We start from the raw sequence: 17,666 nt of genomic DNA, 5'->3' as shown, positions 1-17,666 counted from the left end.
TGACTGGCTAGTAAGTTAGCATAGCAATTATTAGTACTTACTTTTTACTGAGATGACCCTAGTCAATATTAAAATAGTTTTCTCGATGAATGAAAACAATTATGCACCGCCCAAACATAAGAGTGTCATTTAACAAAGTTGCCTTCGCCATCAAAACTTGGCTAAGCATTGCAACGTGGACGTTGGCATTTGGTCGATGCTAACATATACGATCACTTTTGGTGTTAGATCATCCTGTCCCATCGGCCCTGCCTTTTAACCGAACTCTAGCACTAGTGTCTACTAGACATGCTCCATCACATAAACCGCCCATACCAATGGGATTGTTACCTCTTGATCACGGAAGCAGATTGCCCGTGGCCGCGTCAGGCACTTTCCCGGGTCGGTGAGAGGACTCGCGCGAGTCAAGACGCTGTCCCCCGTTCACGAACCCAACGGCCAGTCCGCGGTGGCCTGGCCGGCTGACTCACCCCGCGCCACGTGTGTTTGTTGGAAGGCTCGTCCTCCGGCACCCACGGGCTAGATCCACGGGACGGGCCCCACTCACAGCGGGGGACCGGCACGCGGCACGCGGCGTCCGCCCAAGGCTGCAACGGCTAGTTGGTAATCCGTCGGATGATGGTAGTAGATCGTTTGGTCACGTGAGTGCACAGTATGACACATTTGTGACTATTTGGTTCTACCTCTAAGGAGCTAAGATAAAATTGTCACATCTAGGAAATTTAGCTTTCATTTGGTTCAAGATCAAATTTTAATTGTATTTAGAAAAAAATTGGCAATCTAAATTTTTTCTATAGCAAAGTTAGATAAAATTTTACGTCTAAAATAACCGTTCCGATTTTTTGCCGGTCAGCTAAAACCAAACACTACTCGATATGATTAAATTTTAACATAACTTTATTTTTAATATAATTAAATTTAACTTAAAATCTAGAGATGAGAAACCAAACAGACCTGGTGCTGTTTCTGGGAGCGAGACCTGGACGGTTGTGGACTTCTATAGCCTCGAGAGAACTCATGGGCAGGCCGCAGGCTATATTTTTGTGGCACGACACAGAGGATCGGTGTTTCTGCGTCAGGCACGGCTAACCTTCTGTGCAACTTGCCGGCTTCAGTTTTCTCGTCCAGACGTAACGTTCGCTGCTCCAAATTATTTGAGCCTGATGAACACATCCGCTGGCCGCTGTTGGTACTGTTTTGGAAACTGACCAGCTCACGGATTGTTTGCCCAAGCAACAGCGTCTGATGGAGGAGACAGGGTGACCATCAGTTGGTCCACCTGTGACTGCGAGCGAGTAAATCTTCATGAAAGCTCGGCGGCAATTGTATCACCTGTCACCCTTGCCCATCCGATTCTTCCACCTGATTCCTTCGTAAAAAAATCTGGGTCTTTCTCGACGGTGTGAAACCCGCGAGGGAACACCGTGGCCGTGTGTTACTATCCGATCCATTAACATCACAACTCAAAACCACACGAGTCATTGGCATGCCCATGTGTGGCATCGAGAAGGTACAGGAGGTGGTCGATGTGCATAGCGCATACTGCACTGAATATATGGGCACGTGAGTCAGAGTCAAAACATTGGAGTGGGATTTTTAAGTGTAATATATATGAGCGGAGTAACAGAGATTGAGGGTATAGAGGTAATTTCTATAAAATTTAGAGGTAATCTACAAAACTAAAGATAAGATATCCTAATTAGTGTAAAAATTACTATGTACTTTCTAAGTAATAGAGATACAAGTAGAGAACTGAAAAGAAGCATTAGACTAGAGAGGACACATGGTATTGGGAATAAAGAAGCAAGCACGGGTGGATCTGAGCTTGAGTGACACCGTGGCGTGCTCGCGTGGACAAAGGATCGCGGATGGCAAAAGTCGCCGTCCATCTGCCCGGGCGTCCGCCGGCCGCCGTTGGAGGTCGTCGTCGGACGTGGGCACTCTCTCCCCCGAACTGAGGTTGGAGGACGGTCAACGGCGCGGCCACGCCGTGGGTCGGTGTCCGTGGGCCTTCGCTTAGTTTCGTGTCGTCGCGATCGTGCCATAAGTTTGTCCCGATCCCCGCCGAATCATTCGCGCACTGCATTTTTCTCATGCTTTGTGCGTCGTAATCGAATGCCCAATAATTTTGAAGGAAAATACCATCACAAATACGACCGATGGAGAAAGGCTGGTATTCGTGATAGGCTGAATAGGCTATTCTATTAACTCGCATTTTTTTTTCTGAGACGCGATGAACTCCACCTGCTGCTATGATTACGATGGTACGGAATAATCACGAGGCCTGATTTTTTTCTTTTATTTTTGAGGAAATGTGAGGCCTGAGCTGATCGTGAAGCTTCAAAAAAAACTTTTGGAAACCACCTTGATCGTGATGCTTCAAAAGAAACTTTTGAAAATGTTTTTAAATTCTATAAGATCGGATCCTACAAAAGATCTCTTTCTCTGTGATAACACGTGTTCCTCTCTCTACTCTTCAGCCTAGTCGTCAGATCAGATGATATGTGACTGAATTAGGATCTCATAAAAGTCTTCTGTAGGAAGGTTCTAAAGAATTTGCTTCTTTAAATTAGGGGAATAAATTAATGATTTATGACTTAAAATATTACTCCTTTGATTATATTATCACTTACAATAAGATATGAAATTATTTAAGTCTATGACTGTAGACTAAAGTGACAAATAAACAAAATTATTTTAGTGGTGGCAAAAAAAAAATGGCTTGAACAAGGGTGGCCTCTTTTTGCCACACTGCAGCCCGTGATGCCGGAGCCTGCACAGAGTGGATTGTGCACTTGTGCAGCTCGTGATGGGGCCTGATGGCATCGCACGGTCCTTGGGCCCCTGCACAAATGAGGCTCAACCGCATGTCGCACAGGAGCAAACTGGACCGCCGTTTGAGTTGGAATATGGTTATTAAAATCTCGATTTTTATCATATGATTTTACGATTTATTTACATTGACTAGATTAATCTACGATTCTTATCAGTAGAATATGTGTTTTTACAACTCTAATAGTTATTATAGTAATATGATTTTACGATTTAGATTGACTGTATTTTTTACAATTCTAATAGTTAGTATGGTAATATGATTTTACGATTTAGATTGACTGTATTCATTCTGTACGATTCTTATGGGTTGAATATGCGGTTTTACAATTCTAATAGTTATTTCAGTCATGCTATTTTACGATTTAGATTGGTTCGATTAATTTTACGATTCTTATCAGTAGAATATGTGTTTTTACAATTTCTAATAGCTATTCTACAATTTATATGTTACTGAAATACCTCCGATTCAGAATGATTTTGACAACCTTGGTTGAAACGCATTTCCTTGCACCCCAAGAAGCACCCTCCACATAAGCATCCGCTCCCTCCCCAACCGAAACCCCCGTCCTTCCCCACTCGTCTCGAGCACGGCACAGCAAGCGCTGGTCGTCCCAAACCCACGCCCACACCGATGCCGGTCGCGGAGTCGAGCAGCGGGAGCAGCCGCCGTGGCCGCGGGACCGATGCACCCCCGTACGACCGCCTCGTCACCGTCTTCTCCTCCGAGGGCCGCCTCTATCAAGTCGGTGAGTTCGCACGAAACCCACGCCCCAAAACCCAAAGCTCTATGCGGTCAGCAGCGATGCCGCGCCTGCGGTCTCTGATGGCCCGTCCGCGTCGTCGTCGCAGATTACGCGTGGAACGCCGTGAGGCTGGCGGGCGTCACCTCCGTCGGCGTGCGCGGGGCCGACTCCGTCTGCGTCGTCGGCCAGCGGAAGGCACCAAAGGCGAAGGTGAGTGGCTGAGGCGATCGGGCGGAAAATAGTGTCTCGCGTTCGGGTGATTAGTCGGTGATGGTGGTGCGCTGCTTGCTTCCAGGACAAGTTGCTGGATGCGGCCAGCGTCTCGCGCCTGTTCCCGATTACCGAGCGGATGGGTTTGCTCACCGCGGGAATCGCAGGTGACCGACCGGCGCTTGTTGTTGTTTCCATTCGAACGATTCGCGAAATGTATGTGCTGCACGCGATTTGATTCGTTTCGGCTGCTATTTCGCAAATGCGTTGCGACTTGCAAGGATTGATCACAGATTTGTGGGTGGGATTACTCGGGATTTTCTGTGTGATGCAGCATGCACCGTGGCATTGATGTGTGGTATACGGCTATGATTTTTTTTTTTTTTTTTTGGAAACGAGTATACGGGTATGATGTATTTGCTGACGGTCTAGTTCACCTGGGTAGTTTTTAATAGAACTCTTTGGATTAGCATTTCGGTCGGTCGACACAACCTGACAATGTAATAATTGAGTCCACTTGATAATCTGAAACCTTGGTTACACACTGTATATGTTCGATTTGACTGACGGTCTTTAGCATACTAGTATGCGTTACTGTGGTGCTAACTGGTTCAATCATCTGGTTTGATTTTAATTATTGATGTGAGGGCCATTCTGCATTGTATTTGTGAGTAATCAATGCATGATTGCTAGCTTGATACTGCTTGTAGTAAGGTAGCACGACCATTTGACTACTTCTAGCGCGCGCTCTCTCTCTCTCTCTCTCATTATCATTGCATTTGGCCATTGTTTAGTACCTGTTTGGAGTTCCACAGCACACCATTAACTTTCTTTGAGTGTCTCGAACGATTTTAAGAGTTACCGATTGAAAACTTTCTGAAATAACTCCAATGGCCCGTGTCGTGGTGCCAAACACTGAACTGGGTAATATTAGAACATGACACGACGATACTAATATGTATTTGTACGCTTGCTTTAGACTGTTGATGGCTTTTTCTTTATTACAGGTGATGGAAGGTCATTAGCTCATGAGGCAAGGAATCAAAGTGCAGAATTTCGTTTCACATGGGGATATGAAATGCCTCCTGATGTATTGGCGCAGTGGTAAGCATTGACCTCAATGAAGTAGGTAACATTGGCCATACATATAACCACTTGGTAACATAAAAAATGCTTCTATCAGCACCTTAATTCAACTTCACTCATATTCAGTGTCATGTTGGAGCTATGAAAGATATTTTGAGAGTTTCTCTCGAAGGTATTTATTATTGCCTATGTTTTGTCTGATAGCTGATTCCTGTGCATTAAGTTCCATAAAAATGTTGTTTACTGATTTGTAACACCATACAAACTATGGGGACAGTCACTAACCAAAATTATGTTTGTGTTTTAGCATGCATGGCATTTGCTTTCGTTATTGCTAAGCATGTGTGACAATTCCGTTCAATAACCTGGCATTCTATTGTCAATTCATTGGGATTGTCTGAATGTAGCCAAATACATATGCTTTGGTTGTTCACAGGATTGCAGACAGAGCACAGATTTGCACCCAGCATGTTTCCAAGAGACCTTCCGGAGTTGGTTAGTCCAATCAGACTTGAATATTTGGGAGTGGTGGGACCCACCACCATCTTCTGCTACTTTTACGTTCTAAAAAATCTTATTACTGACTTCCTTCACAGTTGCTATGATCTTGGGTATTGATGAAGAGAAAGAAACTCCCCAGCTCTTTACATGTGATCCTGCTGGATATTTCTTAGGCCACAAGGTATTCAAAGAATTTTATGCTATTCACTGACTTCATGTGTTCAACGTAACTCATAATGCAAGTGACTCGGGGTTTCTTTTTGGTGGATGATTCTGAAATTTGCAAATAAGATACTGTTTGTCAATGAATTCTCCAGCAATTTGAAAAATTCTTTGGTTTTTAACTTGATAAACATTCTTGATGGAGAACTGGATGTATATGGTTCTATTTTCCACCTAGATTTTAGGAACGCACCCAATATTGCAAATACATTATTTCTCCGATTTCCTGTTTTCCTCATCTCAGGCAGTGAGTGCTGGTCTCAAAGAGATGGAAGCTACCAACTTTCTTGAGAAGAAAATGAAGAACAATCCTTCTTTATCATTTCAGGCAACCATTGAGGTGTGTTTTATCTAAGAACAAACTCAATCAACATATGCAACAGGTCATTCGAGAAAATAGAGATACGAATGATCCAATCTACTTAGGCATGGACCATATCCCTTGTGTCTTTATACAGCAGCTGAACATATTAATTTGATTTCTCAAGATGCGTTCTAACTTATGTTATTGCTTCGTACTAACGCACGGTATAGTCTGTGCTTGTGATTTATGAGGACAGCATTGCTCTACTATTGACTATTATTATGTATAGGGTAGCTATGCAGCATGACTCTTACAATTGAAGTAGTAATGTTCTTTGAAGCTGTAACTCGGGAAATTATAGTTGCATATAGGCCAGGAGTACCACTTTGTTGGTTCTCTTCAAACTTACTACATAAGTTTTTTATGTTTTTCTTATAACGGAGTGGTATTTAGGATCTGATAGTGTCCTGTAAAGCTCTATCTGAAGACATTTTTTATTGTAAAGACAAAGGAGCACCATCTTGTTGATTTTCTTCGACAACTTCATAAGATTTGATCGACTTGGGATATAATATTGTTGCGTATTAATCTGTGAAAGCATCTTAGACCTCCTTTTTTTTAGATCCATCTTAGACCTCCTTTTACCGGTACAATTCTAGCTCATTGAGCTGATTCGTTTCAGACTTGGTGGTTCAAACCCATTGTAATTCATTTTGTTCCTCTTGTTTCCAGATGGCAATATCTGCACTGCGACACGCCCTGCAGGGGGATCTCAAAGCCACAGAGATTGAGGTAACGGCCCTTTTCTTTTCTTGTGTTGATATGCTATCACATTCGTGCACCACCATAGTAACCAACCGTTCCAGGTGGGAGTCGTCAGGAACGATGATCCAATTTTCAGACTGCTGACAGAAGCTGAAATCGAGGAGCACCTGAAAGCCATTACCACGCTGAAGCAGAGCTGAAGACCGAACAGAACAGTTCGCTCTACCACCTTTCTTACTGAATCTTTACAACTCGTGAAATCGTAACTGGTAGCTGATAACTGTACTTCAGAGGCGTTGCTGTGTATGACAACGCAAAAGAGTGAAATGTTCCCTAGTTTATTCCGATATAAACCGATGACGAGACCTCACAAATGTCTACGAAGAAACTGCATCATGCACCTGTGTCACCTGTGCCAGAGATAAGTTCCCTATGAAGTCCGTCGCGAGGCTTCCGAGGAAGATGTCTACATTGAATTCTGTGACCGAGGTGATGAAGTTGATCACCTTCCGTTCGGAGTCGTCGAGCACCCGGATGATCTTACCATCTTCCGACACCTGAGCCACCATTGCTACCTTCGCAGTTGCCTTTGTCCACGCGAGGAGCGCAGGGAACGAAGCGACAACCCTCTTCGTCAAGGTCCAGCGGGTGATCAAGTCGGGCCATGGCGACCTCAGCTGCATTTTGAGCACTGGAAACCTGTGAACTGATGTTTTTTCATCCATACGTCAACGCGGAGCCAGTGGCAGAAAGGCTGACCTGGATAAGGGCAATCCAGAAGGAACCGTCTGAACTGAGACGAATGTTGTCTCATTGTCTGGACCCCCCGGAAGGTTGTCGATGAACGTCTCGGCCTGGCCAGCCTTCTCCCCCTTCAGCCAGACTTTCATGCAACTGAACCTGCATTTTTCACGGTTGCTTCTCCATATCACCTGCTTGATTCGAATGAAGTGCCGGAGGGAGACAGAGTAAACGTTCAGTCACCCTGTCGACTCGCAGACCACCACGAAGGTCTCGTCCCGCGGCAGGGCGACGCCGTTGGCGAAGCCGAGGCTTCCGAGCACGACGGACGTCTCGCCGGTGCGCGGGTCGTACCTGAGGAGGCGGCCGGTGGGGCGGGACTCGATGAAGTCGAGGATCCACCTGTCGAAGCCGAACTGGTGCTGGCGTCGCTGAAGTAGACCGTGCCGTCGGAGGCTTCGACCGCCGCGTCCGCGAACCTGATCATGGAGCCTTTCCATTGAACAGGGTACCTTTTGATCGGTGTTTCATGGTATAAGAACACGCAGAGTTGTTCTCTCGCCTGACTTACAACCTACTTCTCATCTTTTTGAAGCAGAAAATGGTTGACTAGCATAACTACCTATGCATATCATAGGAGCAGTAGATAACTGCAGATAGAGTACCAGATCATGTACGTGCATGAAAGCCTAACGGAGTGTGCGTGTCCCGAACTCTGATTTGGACGAAAGAGCCTGATGGACTTCCGTGCACATGCCTTGTCCGCGTCTCAGACGAGCATGGTGCCGTCGGCAGACGGCGCGATCCCGAGCAGCCCCGTGCCGCCGACGAACCGCCACCGCTCCCACGACCCGTTGTTGGGGTGCATCCTCTGCAGCCACCCGTCCCTCGTCGCCGTGTACAACAGTACAACAGCGCCCTGCCCGCGGCCGCGTCCACGTACACATCATCCGGCGCGTCCAGCGCCCCTTCCCCCAGCTTCTCCAGCCTCTGCGTGTGCAGTTCCCGCATGCAAAGCAGCGCATGTCAAGTAGATACATGCTTGAAACGGGCAGGAATGCATGGATAGACGAGGAAAACCGGTCTTCAATCCACAGGATTGTTCGTTAACCTGGAGGAGGTTGTTGGGTGGGTACCGAGGAGTCGGCGGCGGGACCGACTCTACGGGGCAACTGAGCGCTACGTGCACCGCGAGCGACGTCATCACGGCCAGCACGGCGGCGGCGGCGAAGATGCCAGGCGCCATGACCACCAATGTACCTGTGTAACAGGTGTGCGCTTGCATTTTCGCGGTGGAGATTTCGGCCTCAACCAGAATCGCAGGCAACAAAAGGAGAGTGGCCCAAGTTCGTCGGTGCTGAGATTTCAGTTTTTGCCGGATTCGCAAGCAACGAAAGGACTGGCCCGAGACTGAAGACTCCAAGTTGTCAAGTCACGTGAGATATGTGTCCCTCTTGAGCGGTGATCCCTGTCCATCATCTTGAACACCGGACATAGCTGAATTCGTCGCTACTGAAGCCAGCAAAAGTGTTACATGCAAAAAAAAAAAAGAGCCAGCAAAAGTGTTGCTTTCTGTTCTAGCGTAATTGACCCTCTGCTACGACTCAAACGTGTGAGCTAGTATTTGTTCTGTACTGCGTACTTTGAGACACATTGGGAACTACACACGTGTTACACATGTAAAATAAATCTAGTACTTTGAGACAAATAATAAAAGAATAGCTAAGTATCTGTGTGTTACAATAAAAATATAAATAATAAGCGTGTTAACAACAAACACAATATGGAGATGTGGATGCACTATGGGAGCACCGCTGAACGAATATATCGAAAGTGATGCCGTATTTTGATTTCAGATGTGATTAAAAAAGGAGAATGAGATTATTCAATAATTTTTCTCATAATTTCTTTATTATTTTCATTAGTAAAACGGATCTCATATCCTAAGGCGGGGGAGACTTAGAGAACGAGGGTGGATGGCAAAAGTGGATAAATTATTTAAATTTTAAGATTTTTTATTATATGGGAGTAGAGTAGGGGAAGAGATGACGTGTAAACCAATTCGTGTTTTATATAATATGAATTGAATGTATAGAAGGTAAATATTTGATGTCTAGGTATAGAAGATAAATAATAAAAGATTAAATATATTTTTGAATGAGAAATAGGGTCTAAGTTTGTACAGTGACCGTTTGATCAATTCAGTTGGACGGTGAAGATCGTCCAAATCTACTATAACTATTTGAATTATATAGGAGTATAAATTTAAGAAATTTAAATCCGCTTTCTATTTTTACTTTTCACCCCTTTATTTGGCCTTATGTGGTTCATATGTTTTAAAAGTTACTCTATCCATTCAAAAATAGTAGACATATTAAAAAAAATCAAATTTTATGTACTTTGATTAGCATTAATTAAATTATAAAAATATTTAGTGAATAAAAATTGTACAATTAAGTTTATAATTAAATTTCACACTATATAGATTTTATAGCTATAAAATATATATTTTATAATAAAATCTTGATCAAAATCTAACTTCTAAAACCAAACAGAAAGTACGTCTACTATTTTTTGAAGGAGGGAGGACATTTTCCACACCCACCACCATCGTCCCACAAGGCCACAACGACAGGCCTCGTTGCCTGGGTACCGTGAAGCCGCATGTCATACTGTCATTGTTATTCTAGAGAGAAATCACATCAATCAACACGACATGTGGGGTATGCAAATGCAAGCCAGAAGACGACCACCGTAGCTCAGGTGAGCAGAGAAAAGTCGAGAACCGTATTCTTGTCGATGCGAGAACACGCTTCGTCACTCGTGGTGCAGCCTGATCCAAGGCGTTCGGTTTCCTAGTATAGGGATGGGTATGGAGCACGGATCACTCTAAGTTAGTTAATTAAGTTAAATTAAAATGGATATACGGATCACTTCACAGCTCATCAATTAGTTAATTAAATTGAGTTAGTGGATGCATAAATCGATTTACGTCCGTACCTATCCCAGTCCCATACTCCCAGCCTGATCCAAAGGCCGAAGCTGCAAAGCTGTCAATAGCATTTGGGTAGAATGTTTTTGGACTCAACACCCTTCACTTCGTCTACTAATTGGCGTGACCGAGCGAGCGTGCGCCGGACCGGGCGGCGCGCGCGAGGGCGGAAGGGTGGCAGGGGAGAGCGGTGCACAAGAGAGAGTTGAGGAAAAGTCTGCACGGCGAAAACCCGCTCCCGAGGCGACTACGAGGTGGGTTTCCGCCGGCGAGACCGTTGGTTTTCATTGCCTCCGATGGCTGCTGTGGGCTCAGGAGGAAGGGGGGACAACGGTTCTCCGTCCGGCCGAGCGGTTTAGATCCTAGTTTGTCAAGGGTATGTGTTCTTGACGGCAAGGGTGAGATGGTGGTGGCGGCGTTGGCCTGGAATGAGTCCCTCCGGCCCTTGTCCCGCCTCAGCGGCGTTCACTCTAGCGCCGATGAGGGATCGGTGAGGGTGAAATTCTTCAGATCTGGTGCTTCGGATCTTTGTGGCTCTTGTACAAGAATTTGGTGTCGTCCAACGCTTTTGCTTGGTCTAGTAGTGCTAGTGGCGGCATGGGGCAAAGTGAGAGGAGTGGTGTCGATGTAAAGAATATAGGTGTTTCTCACCAGAAAGACCCACAATGGTCAGCTATGGGCGATACCCACTTTCGATTTTTGACCTATGACCCCCGCGCGATCAGTTGACGCCAGCGCGATCACGATCAGGGCCTCCGTAGGGTTCCCCGCTGGTCGCGGAACAATTACTCGTCTAGGCTAGTCAAATCTCATTAATGCCGCCACTTACACCATTTTTTTTCCATATGCAGTCTACTCCGGCTGAGATGATATGATCGGCGTAGAGTTATCTTATCTCGTCCCGCAGATATTAATTGTTGTAGGACGAGCGCGTAGACGTGATAAGGGACGCAATAGGCGCGCGTGAGAAGCTTGCGGTAGGACAGGGCAAGCCGAGCGCTTCAGGCGCGACAAACGGGGGTGCGACCGATGGACGGGATAGCCATCGCAGGAATCCAGGGCAAGCACAACGAATGTAGGCTTATAATGATTGCTTATATCGTTTATTAGGACATATATGGGTTTGTTGGTTGGGTCCACTTGTAAGACTTATCCCCTGGAATATAAAGGGGATGTCTTCTGTGAAAAGAGGAGGATGGAGAAGAATACACAAGATGTAGGACTATTTTCTCATGAGAGGTCTGAATTTGGATAACTCTAGTGTCCTTATCAATGAACACACATATTTCATAGGCACATCTGGAACGTCGATCACACACTTATTGTTCAGCATACTCCGGAATTATTGTCAGAGATTTACTCTTGACAAGTGGTAGCTGCCCTTCTTCCGTGCTGTCTTTCGGTGGCGTGGGCAGTTTTAGGATCAAGTAAGCATGTGGCATGTTCTCGATCGATGGTTGAGTAAGTTTTTTCCGATTCCGTTTCCAGAGACGGGATGTTGTTGTGGCTCCCTTCAAAGCTTTTGTGCGATGGTTCTGTTTCTGATCCGGGTGTGGCTTATGTTGTCGTCTTCTTCCTCCGGCTATTTCCTTAGTGTTGGCACAATTTTGCAATGGGTGGTGTTTTCGGCACACACAGAGGTCTCTAAGGACCTATTTGTAATTTTCTTTCATTTTAGTCCTCTATGTAAGTTGGTATGGACGGTTGTCCCGTATGTGCATCTATATCTATCGATGTATATTTTCCTTACTGTTTAATACCGACAGGTACTTGTAAAAAAAAAACAGAATGTATTTGGATTCCGTGGCATGTCATCAGGCCAAACCCAACGAAGATCCTACTCGTGCCGCCCTCCGTGGCTAGAGCGGCCGGCGCGCGCCGACCTTTGCACCGCATTTCCAACCCCACTCCGCGTGGTCGGCTAGCTGCGCCGACGCGGACGGGGCACCACGCCACGCCACGCCGCGCGGCCACACAGCAGCAAGCCGCGCCCCCCCCGCGCGCGCGCTGGCGCGGAGCCGTCGCCTCGGCGGGCCGTCGTCATCCGTGCGACGCCACCGCCCAGTTGCAGCGTACGCGCGCAATGCGTGGCGTGGCCTGCCGCCGGCCGCCGAGAACTTCCCCACGCTGGCCGTCTCCGTTTGTTTATGTCCCGGCAGCCCGTTGTCCGAGTCCGCACGTTCCGGCGCTTTAATTTTTAACCCGTTCTTTTCGTACGTGTTGCTCGTGCCGATGCAACGGCAGGCTTGTTTATTGCTGCTGCTGTGTACGTGTTGCACGGGTGAAATTGCCCTAGGATGGGAACTCACAGCTCACAAAAGTCAATGCGGTGTGAGCGACGTCAGCTTCTTCCTTGCAAGCAACCGCTGCCGTGTGTTTAATTTTCTCGTCCAGTTCAGTGACTTCAGTCTGTGAACAAGATGAACGAGGACCTCGCTTTCTTTGCCCGTTTCTTTATTCGTCTGTATGTGTTTCACGAGAACTGCTGACATCGAATCGATCACCAAGCGAACCCATACTTTTTTTATTTACAAGACGTGATTAACAAGAGCCTACTTTGTTTTAAAAAATAAATTTGTCAAGGCTCTATTGGTTCCTCTAAAATACAGCAGTACACCACAGTGCCGTACTCGGGAGAACTTGCAACTATACGCCGTGATTTTAGATATGGGCGTGGATGTAGAGCGATAATTTGAATAGGGGCTTGTTGTGTAGAACTCTTTAAGTTCGTCGAGTGAAATTAGGAGAGTTCTGTTAAATAATAGTTTTAAATTTTTAAATAAAATTTATAGTAGTAATTCTTTAAAATAAACTAGAGGCTAGAAATTAAAAAAAAATCTCCTAATATACTTTCTATATTTATTTTTTATGTAGAATTACTTTTTTCGTAAAATTTATACTAAATAATCACTAAAGAATCAATTTTTTTTAGCACCGGATCTCTTTATCCGTGATCTTTTAAAAAAAAATTTGGCATCTTATCGGTGAGTCACGCGCTCGTGAGAATCAATTTTATTAGAGAATCAATCTATAAAAAATTAAATAAAAAAAAACTCTGTCTTGACCGATCGCTCCACGCGCATCGGTGAGTTCCTCGAACAAGCAAACCCGGGGGCACGAGCACGAGCACGAAACAGCGGCAGCAAGTTTAGCACTTCATCGCGGTGGCAGGCAGACGCGCACACCAAGCAAGCGACCTGGGCCGCCCACTTGGCGACAGTTGGCCACCCGGCCCACATCCTACGCCCCCGTCCTACGTGGCGGGGCGGGCCCCGCTCCATAATTCACGCCCGCGTGGGCCCCGCCCAGCGTCCCCTGATAAAAGGCGTCATCGCCAATCACGCATTCACGCGCTGCACACGAAGAGGGGAGGAGTAGATGGCAGCAGGCGGAGGCGGCGCCCACGGCCACGACCGGGCGCTCGTCGTTGTTGGGGTAGCGGCAGCGGCCGCCGAGGCGGAGGAACCGCCGATCTGTTGCGAGGTGCGTGGCCTGTGATCCGGGGACTGGAGGCCATGGAGAGGGAGGCGGTTGGGGAGGAGGAGGAGGAGGTGGCGTGCGAGTGCTGTGGGTTCACGGAGGAGTGCACGGCGCCGTACATCGCCGGCGTGCGCGCGCGGTACGAGGGGAGGTGGATCTGCGGCCTCTGTGGGGACGCGGTCGGCGAGGAGCTCGGCCGCGCGTCCCCCCCCATCACGCCCGCCGAGGCGCTCGACCGGCACGCCTGCGTCTGCCGCCGCTCGTCGGCCCCGCCGTCGCCCACCGGGAGCTCCGACGACCTCATCGCGGCCCTGCGGCTCCTCCTGCGCCGCAAGCTCGGATCGCCGCAGACACCGCCGCCGCCGCCGAGGAAGGCCCGCTCGACGCCGAGCAGCCCGGGGCGCGACGCCTCCGTCGCGGCCGTGGCCACCGGGGGTGCCGGTGCCGGCGCCGGCAGCTCGCTCGCGCGGACCGAGAGTTGCTTCGCCACGCTCGTGGAATAAAAAGTAAGGCGGTGGTGGGGGTGGGGGGATGGGAAGATGCTGAGAAAAACCAAGGAACGGTAGTCTCTTGTAGCTTCACTTTTCCTTTTGCCTTTGTAATGCACTGGAACTTTCCTCCATGCTTTTACCTTTCTTTAGGACTCAAGATCAATAAACATGTATATATAAGGAGAAGGTCGACAAACTATATGAAAAATGGAAGTAATTCCATGTTTTCTCAGGTTTGGATCAGTTATATGTTTCTGCTTCTGGGTTTGCTTATTTCTTGTGATTTGTCATAAGTTCACTTCTTTTACAAAAACGCTCTCCACTTATGTAATGTATGTATATGTATCATAATATTGTACTGTTTCTTGTGTGCATGTTGAAGTCAGATCTTCTTATCAGTTTCGATTAGGGCGACGGAACGATTTCTGATCGCTAATGGAGTAATTGTTAAAACCGATGGTCATTCGGAGTCATTGCTTATATTTTTCTTAGCATTCTTGGATGATTGTATTGGATCATGCAGTTTGGAGAAGCGAACCACTCATGCAGTTTGGTTCATGCTGAAAAGAGCAGAGCAGTCCAGTGAACACCAGATTGTCACAAGAACGACCAATTAAGGCTGGTTCAGAAGAATTGGGACTGGGTTCAGGCGAATTGCAAGATTTTAGGTTTAGTATCTCCATTGTTTCCCTCTCCTCTCCCTCAACACAGTACAAATACCCTTCTCACTCACGCCACTACCCCAACAACCACTCCACTAGGCCATACTTCGGATTGGGCCTCCTGGTCCTGAGCCCACGACGAGGTTGGACGTTGTCCTAGTTCCTTGGCGCCCTTCGCTCCCCTGCAGAACAACCCTTCATGGTGACATCCCCTCCTTCAAACGTTGCTTGTCCCCAAGCAGGCACCAGAGCAAGGCGATGCCTCAAGGCTTGGAGATCCTCCCAGGTCGCCAGAGACTCAGGCAATCCCGACCAGCGGACCAACACTTGCACTACAGTGGTTGATCATTTCTTATAGAGCCAGCGTTGAAGTATTTGTTCGGATACTTGAGTCTCCTGTAGTTCGTCCGGAATCACCGGCAAAGCCCCAACGCTCTGCACTGACGGAGGCACTGCATGCTTCAGCTAGGACACGTGCACCACCAAGTGATTCGATAAATGTCCGGAAGCTTCAACCTATACGCCACCGCCCCCACCCTCTGCAACACCTGAAAAGTTCTAAAGTAACGAAATGCCAATTTATGGTTAGATCGGCGGGCCACTGAAGTCTGTATGTAAGGTTAGATCTTCAGGAATGCCCACTCTCCCACAGCAAATTCCCTGTATGACCGCTTCTTGTTGGCCTGGCTTTTCATCCTTTGTTGCACCCTTGTAAGATGCTGCTTTAGAAGATTGTTCATGAGCTCCCGACCATGCATTCATTAAGTCAGATCAGGAACCGAGCAAGCTAAAATATCAACAATACCAAATTGACGCTGCTGCCAACCATACAGGACCTCAAATGGAGTCTTGCCAAGTATTCTATGATACACCATGTTGTATCAAAATTCAGCTAGCGGTAGCTAAGAACTCCACTGGCGCAGACAAGCATGCACAAAGCAACGCAAATATGTTTTGAGACATTGATTCACCCGCTCAAATTGTCCATCGGTCTTCGGATGATAGGCTAAGCTCATTCTCAATTGAGTTTACGCCATTCGTAATAGCTCTCGCCACAAGGGACTCGTGAAAATCCTACCGATCAAAGACCAAGGACTTTGGGAGACCATGTAACTTGTAGACCCGATCCATATATACTTTGGTCACTTGAAGAGTGGTGATTGGATGTGCTAAAGGAAGAAAATGTGCATATTTTGAGAACTTATCAACCACTACCATGATGCAATTGAATCGGCTAGATTGAGGCAAACCTTCAATGAAATCTAATGTTACCATTTGCCATGTGTAATCTGGCACTGGAAGAGGTTGGAGTAGCCCTGCATACTTTGCAAGATCTGGCTTAGCTTGTTTGCAAATAGCACATGCCCCAACATATCATTCGATTGTCTCCTTCATTCATGGCCAGTCAAACATCTTCTTAGCGCGTTGGAAAGTGGCCTCAACGCCGGAGTGCTCTCCTACAGCTCCATCATGTAGTGCTTTCAGCAAAAACTGTTGTACAGACTCATTGTTTCCCACCCAAATTCTCCCTTTATAGCGTATCACTCCTCCTTGCAGACTGAATATAACTTGTGGAGATCCATCTGTCATCAGTTTGGATAATAGTTGCCTAGAGTACTGGTCTTGTTGATACCCTTCTTTGACTTGCTCCAACCACACTGGTACAGCAGAAGAGATTGCCATCAGCTACTCACTCTCTTCATGTTTGCATCGGGACAAGGAGTTTGCACCCCGATTCTCCACCCCCTTTTTATATACCAGTCGGTATTGCAATCCTAACATCTTGACCGTTAACTTTTGCTGCCAAACAGTGCTAATTCTTTGCTGCTTGAGATGAACAATACTTCTTTGGTCGGGTTTTGATCACAAATTCAGATTGTTGAAGGCATGGTCTCCACTACTCAACCACCATTAAAATGGCCAATGTCTCCTTTTCATAAGTAGATATGCTTTGCATCCTCGGTCCAAGTGCTTTGCTAAGGAAGGCGATTAGATGTCCATCTTGCATCAATACCGCACCAATGCCCTTATCTGAAGCATCAATCTTCGCCACAAATTGTTTATCGAAGTTGGGTAAAGCCAGCATGGGGGTAGTGATGAGAGCTTGCAGTAAAGCTCTAAAGGACTCATCTGCCTCGGTTGTCCAAACAAAAACTTGATTCTTCTTCAAGAGACTGGTTAAAGGTCGACTGATCTCCCCGAAGCCCTTGACAAACTTTTGGTAATAACCGGCTAACCCAAGGAATCTCCTTACTTCCCTCACATTGGTGGGTACCAGCCATCTTTTCATTGTAGCTATGTTCTTTCCATCAGTTGCCACTTGCCCACCACTGATCACATGTCTAATATAAGTCAATCGCTGCTGCGCAAAGGAGCACTTGGAGACCTTCACCTTGAGCTGATGCTCGGTCAGAATTTCTAGCACTTGTCGCAGAAGCCGCTTATGTTGTTCTAGTGTGCTGCTATACACTAGAATATCGTCAATAAATACAAGGACCCCTCTTCTCAACAGTGGCGTGAGAATTCGGTTCATAGTACATTGGAATGTCACCAGAGCCTCCGTTAAGCCGTAAGGCATAACCTCGAACTCATAGTGTCCTTGATGTGTTTTAAAGGCGGTCTTGTGCTCATCCT

The 17,666-nt window shown here is 46.8% G+C and overlaps 2 protein-coding genes and 1 pseudogene across 3 annotated transcripts; 2 read left to right on the top strand and 1 right to left on the bottom strand.

Moving 5' to 3' along the window:
- The first annotated feature begins 3,355 nt into the window (after positions 1-3,355).
- On the top strand, positions 3,356-7,059 carry LOC133891287 (proteasome subunit alpha type-6-like). 2 transcript variants are annotated; one of them, XM_062331998.1, is made up of 9 exons: positions 3,361-3,581; positions 3,685-3,788; positions 3,874-3,955; positions 4,796-4,892; positions 5,311-5,369; positions 5,471-5,556; positions 5,842-5,937; positions 6,634-6,693; positions 6,768-7,059. In XM_062331998.1, exons 1-9 carry the CDS (start codon positions 3,467-3,469, stop codon positions 6,864-6,866), a joined length of 798 nt encoding a protein of 265 aa, XP_062187982.1. In that variant the 5' UTR covers positions 3,361-3,466; the 3' UTR covers positions 6,867-7,059. The 2 variants fall into 2 exon arrangements, with proteins under 2 accessions (XP_062187983.1, XP_062187982.1); XM_062331999.1 differs by lacking the exon at positions 5,842-5,937 and having other exon boundaries at positions 3,356-3,581.
- On the bottom strand, positions 6,987-8,910 carry LOC133890377 (protein STRICTOSIDINE SYNTHASE-LIKE 4-like; annotated as a pseudogene).
- A 4,826-nt stretch (positions 8,911-13,736) lies between these two features.
- Positions 13,737-14,613, top strand: LOC133891093 (uncharacterized). The gene has a single exon (XM_062331788.1). The coding sequence runs from the start codon at positions 13,915-13,917 to the stop codon at positions 14,380-14,382; it is 468 nt and encodes a 155-aa protein (XP_062187772.1). The 5' UTR covers positions 13,737-13,914; the 3' UTR covers positions 14,383-14,613.
- The last annotated feature ends 3,053 nt before the right edge of the window (positions 14,614-17,666 follow it).

The sequence above is a fragment of the Phragmites australis genome, chromosome 14 (genome assembly GCF_958298935.1).
Source record: "Phragmites australis chromosome 14, lpPhrAust1.1, whole genome shotgun sequence".
NCBI classification, from domain to species: Eukaryota; Viridiplantae; Streptophyta; class Magnoliopsida; order Poales; family Poaceae; genus Phragmites; species Phragmites australis.
The sequence above is the reverse complement of the archived record's forward strand: the minus strand, read 5'-3'. Positions and strand labels throughout refer to the sequence as shown.

Coding starts and splice junctions, on each gene's coding strand:
- LOC133891287 (XM_062331998.1), top strand. CDS start 3,467: ATGCCGGTCGCGGAGTCGAGCAGCGGGAGCAGCCGCCGTGGCCGCGGG. Junction 4,893..5,310: donor CCTGATGTATTGGCGCAGTG/GTAAGCATTGAC, acceptor GGTTGTTCACAG/GATTGCAGACAGAGCACAGA. Junction 5,557..5,841: donor GATATTTCTTAGGCCACAAG/GTATTCAAAGAA, acceptor TCCTCATCTCAG/GCAGTGAGTGCTGGTCTCAA.
- LOC133891093 (XM_062331788.1), top strand. CDS start 13,915: ATGGAGAGGGAGGCGGTTGGGGAGGAGGAGGAGGAGGTGGCGTGCGAG.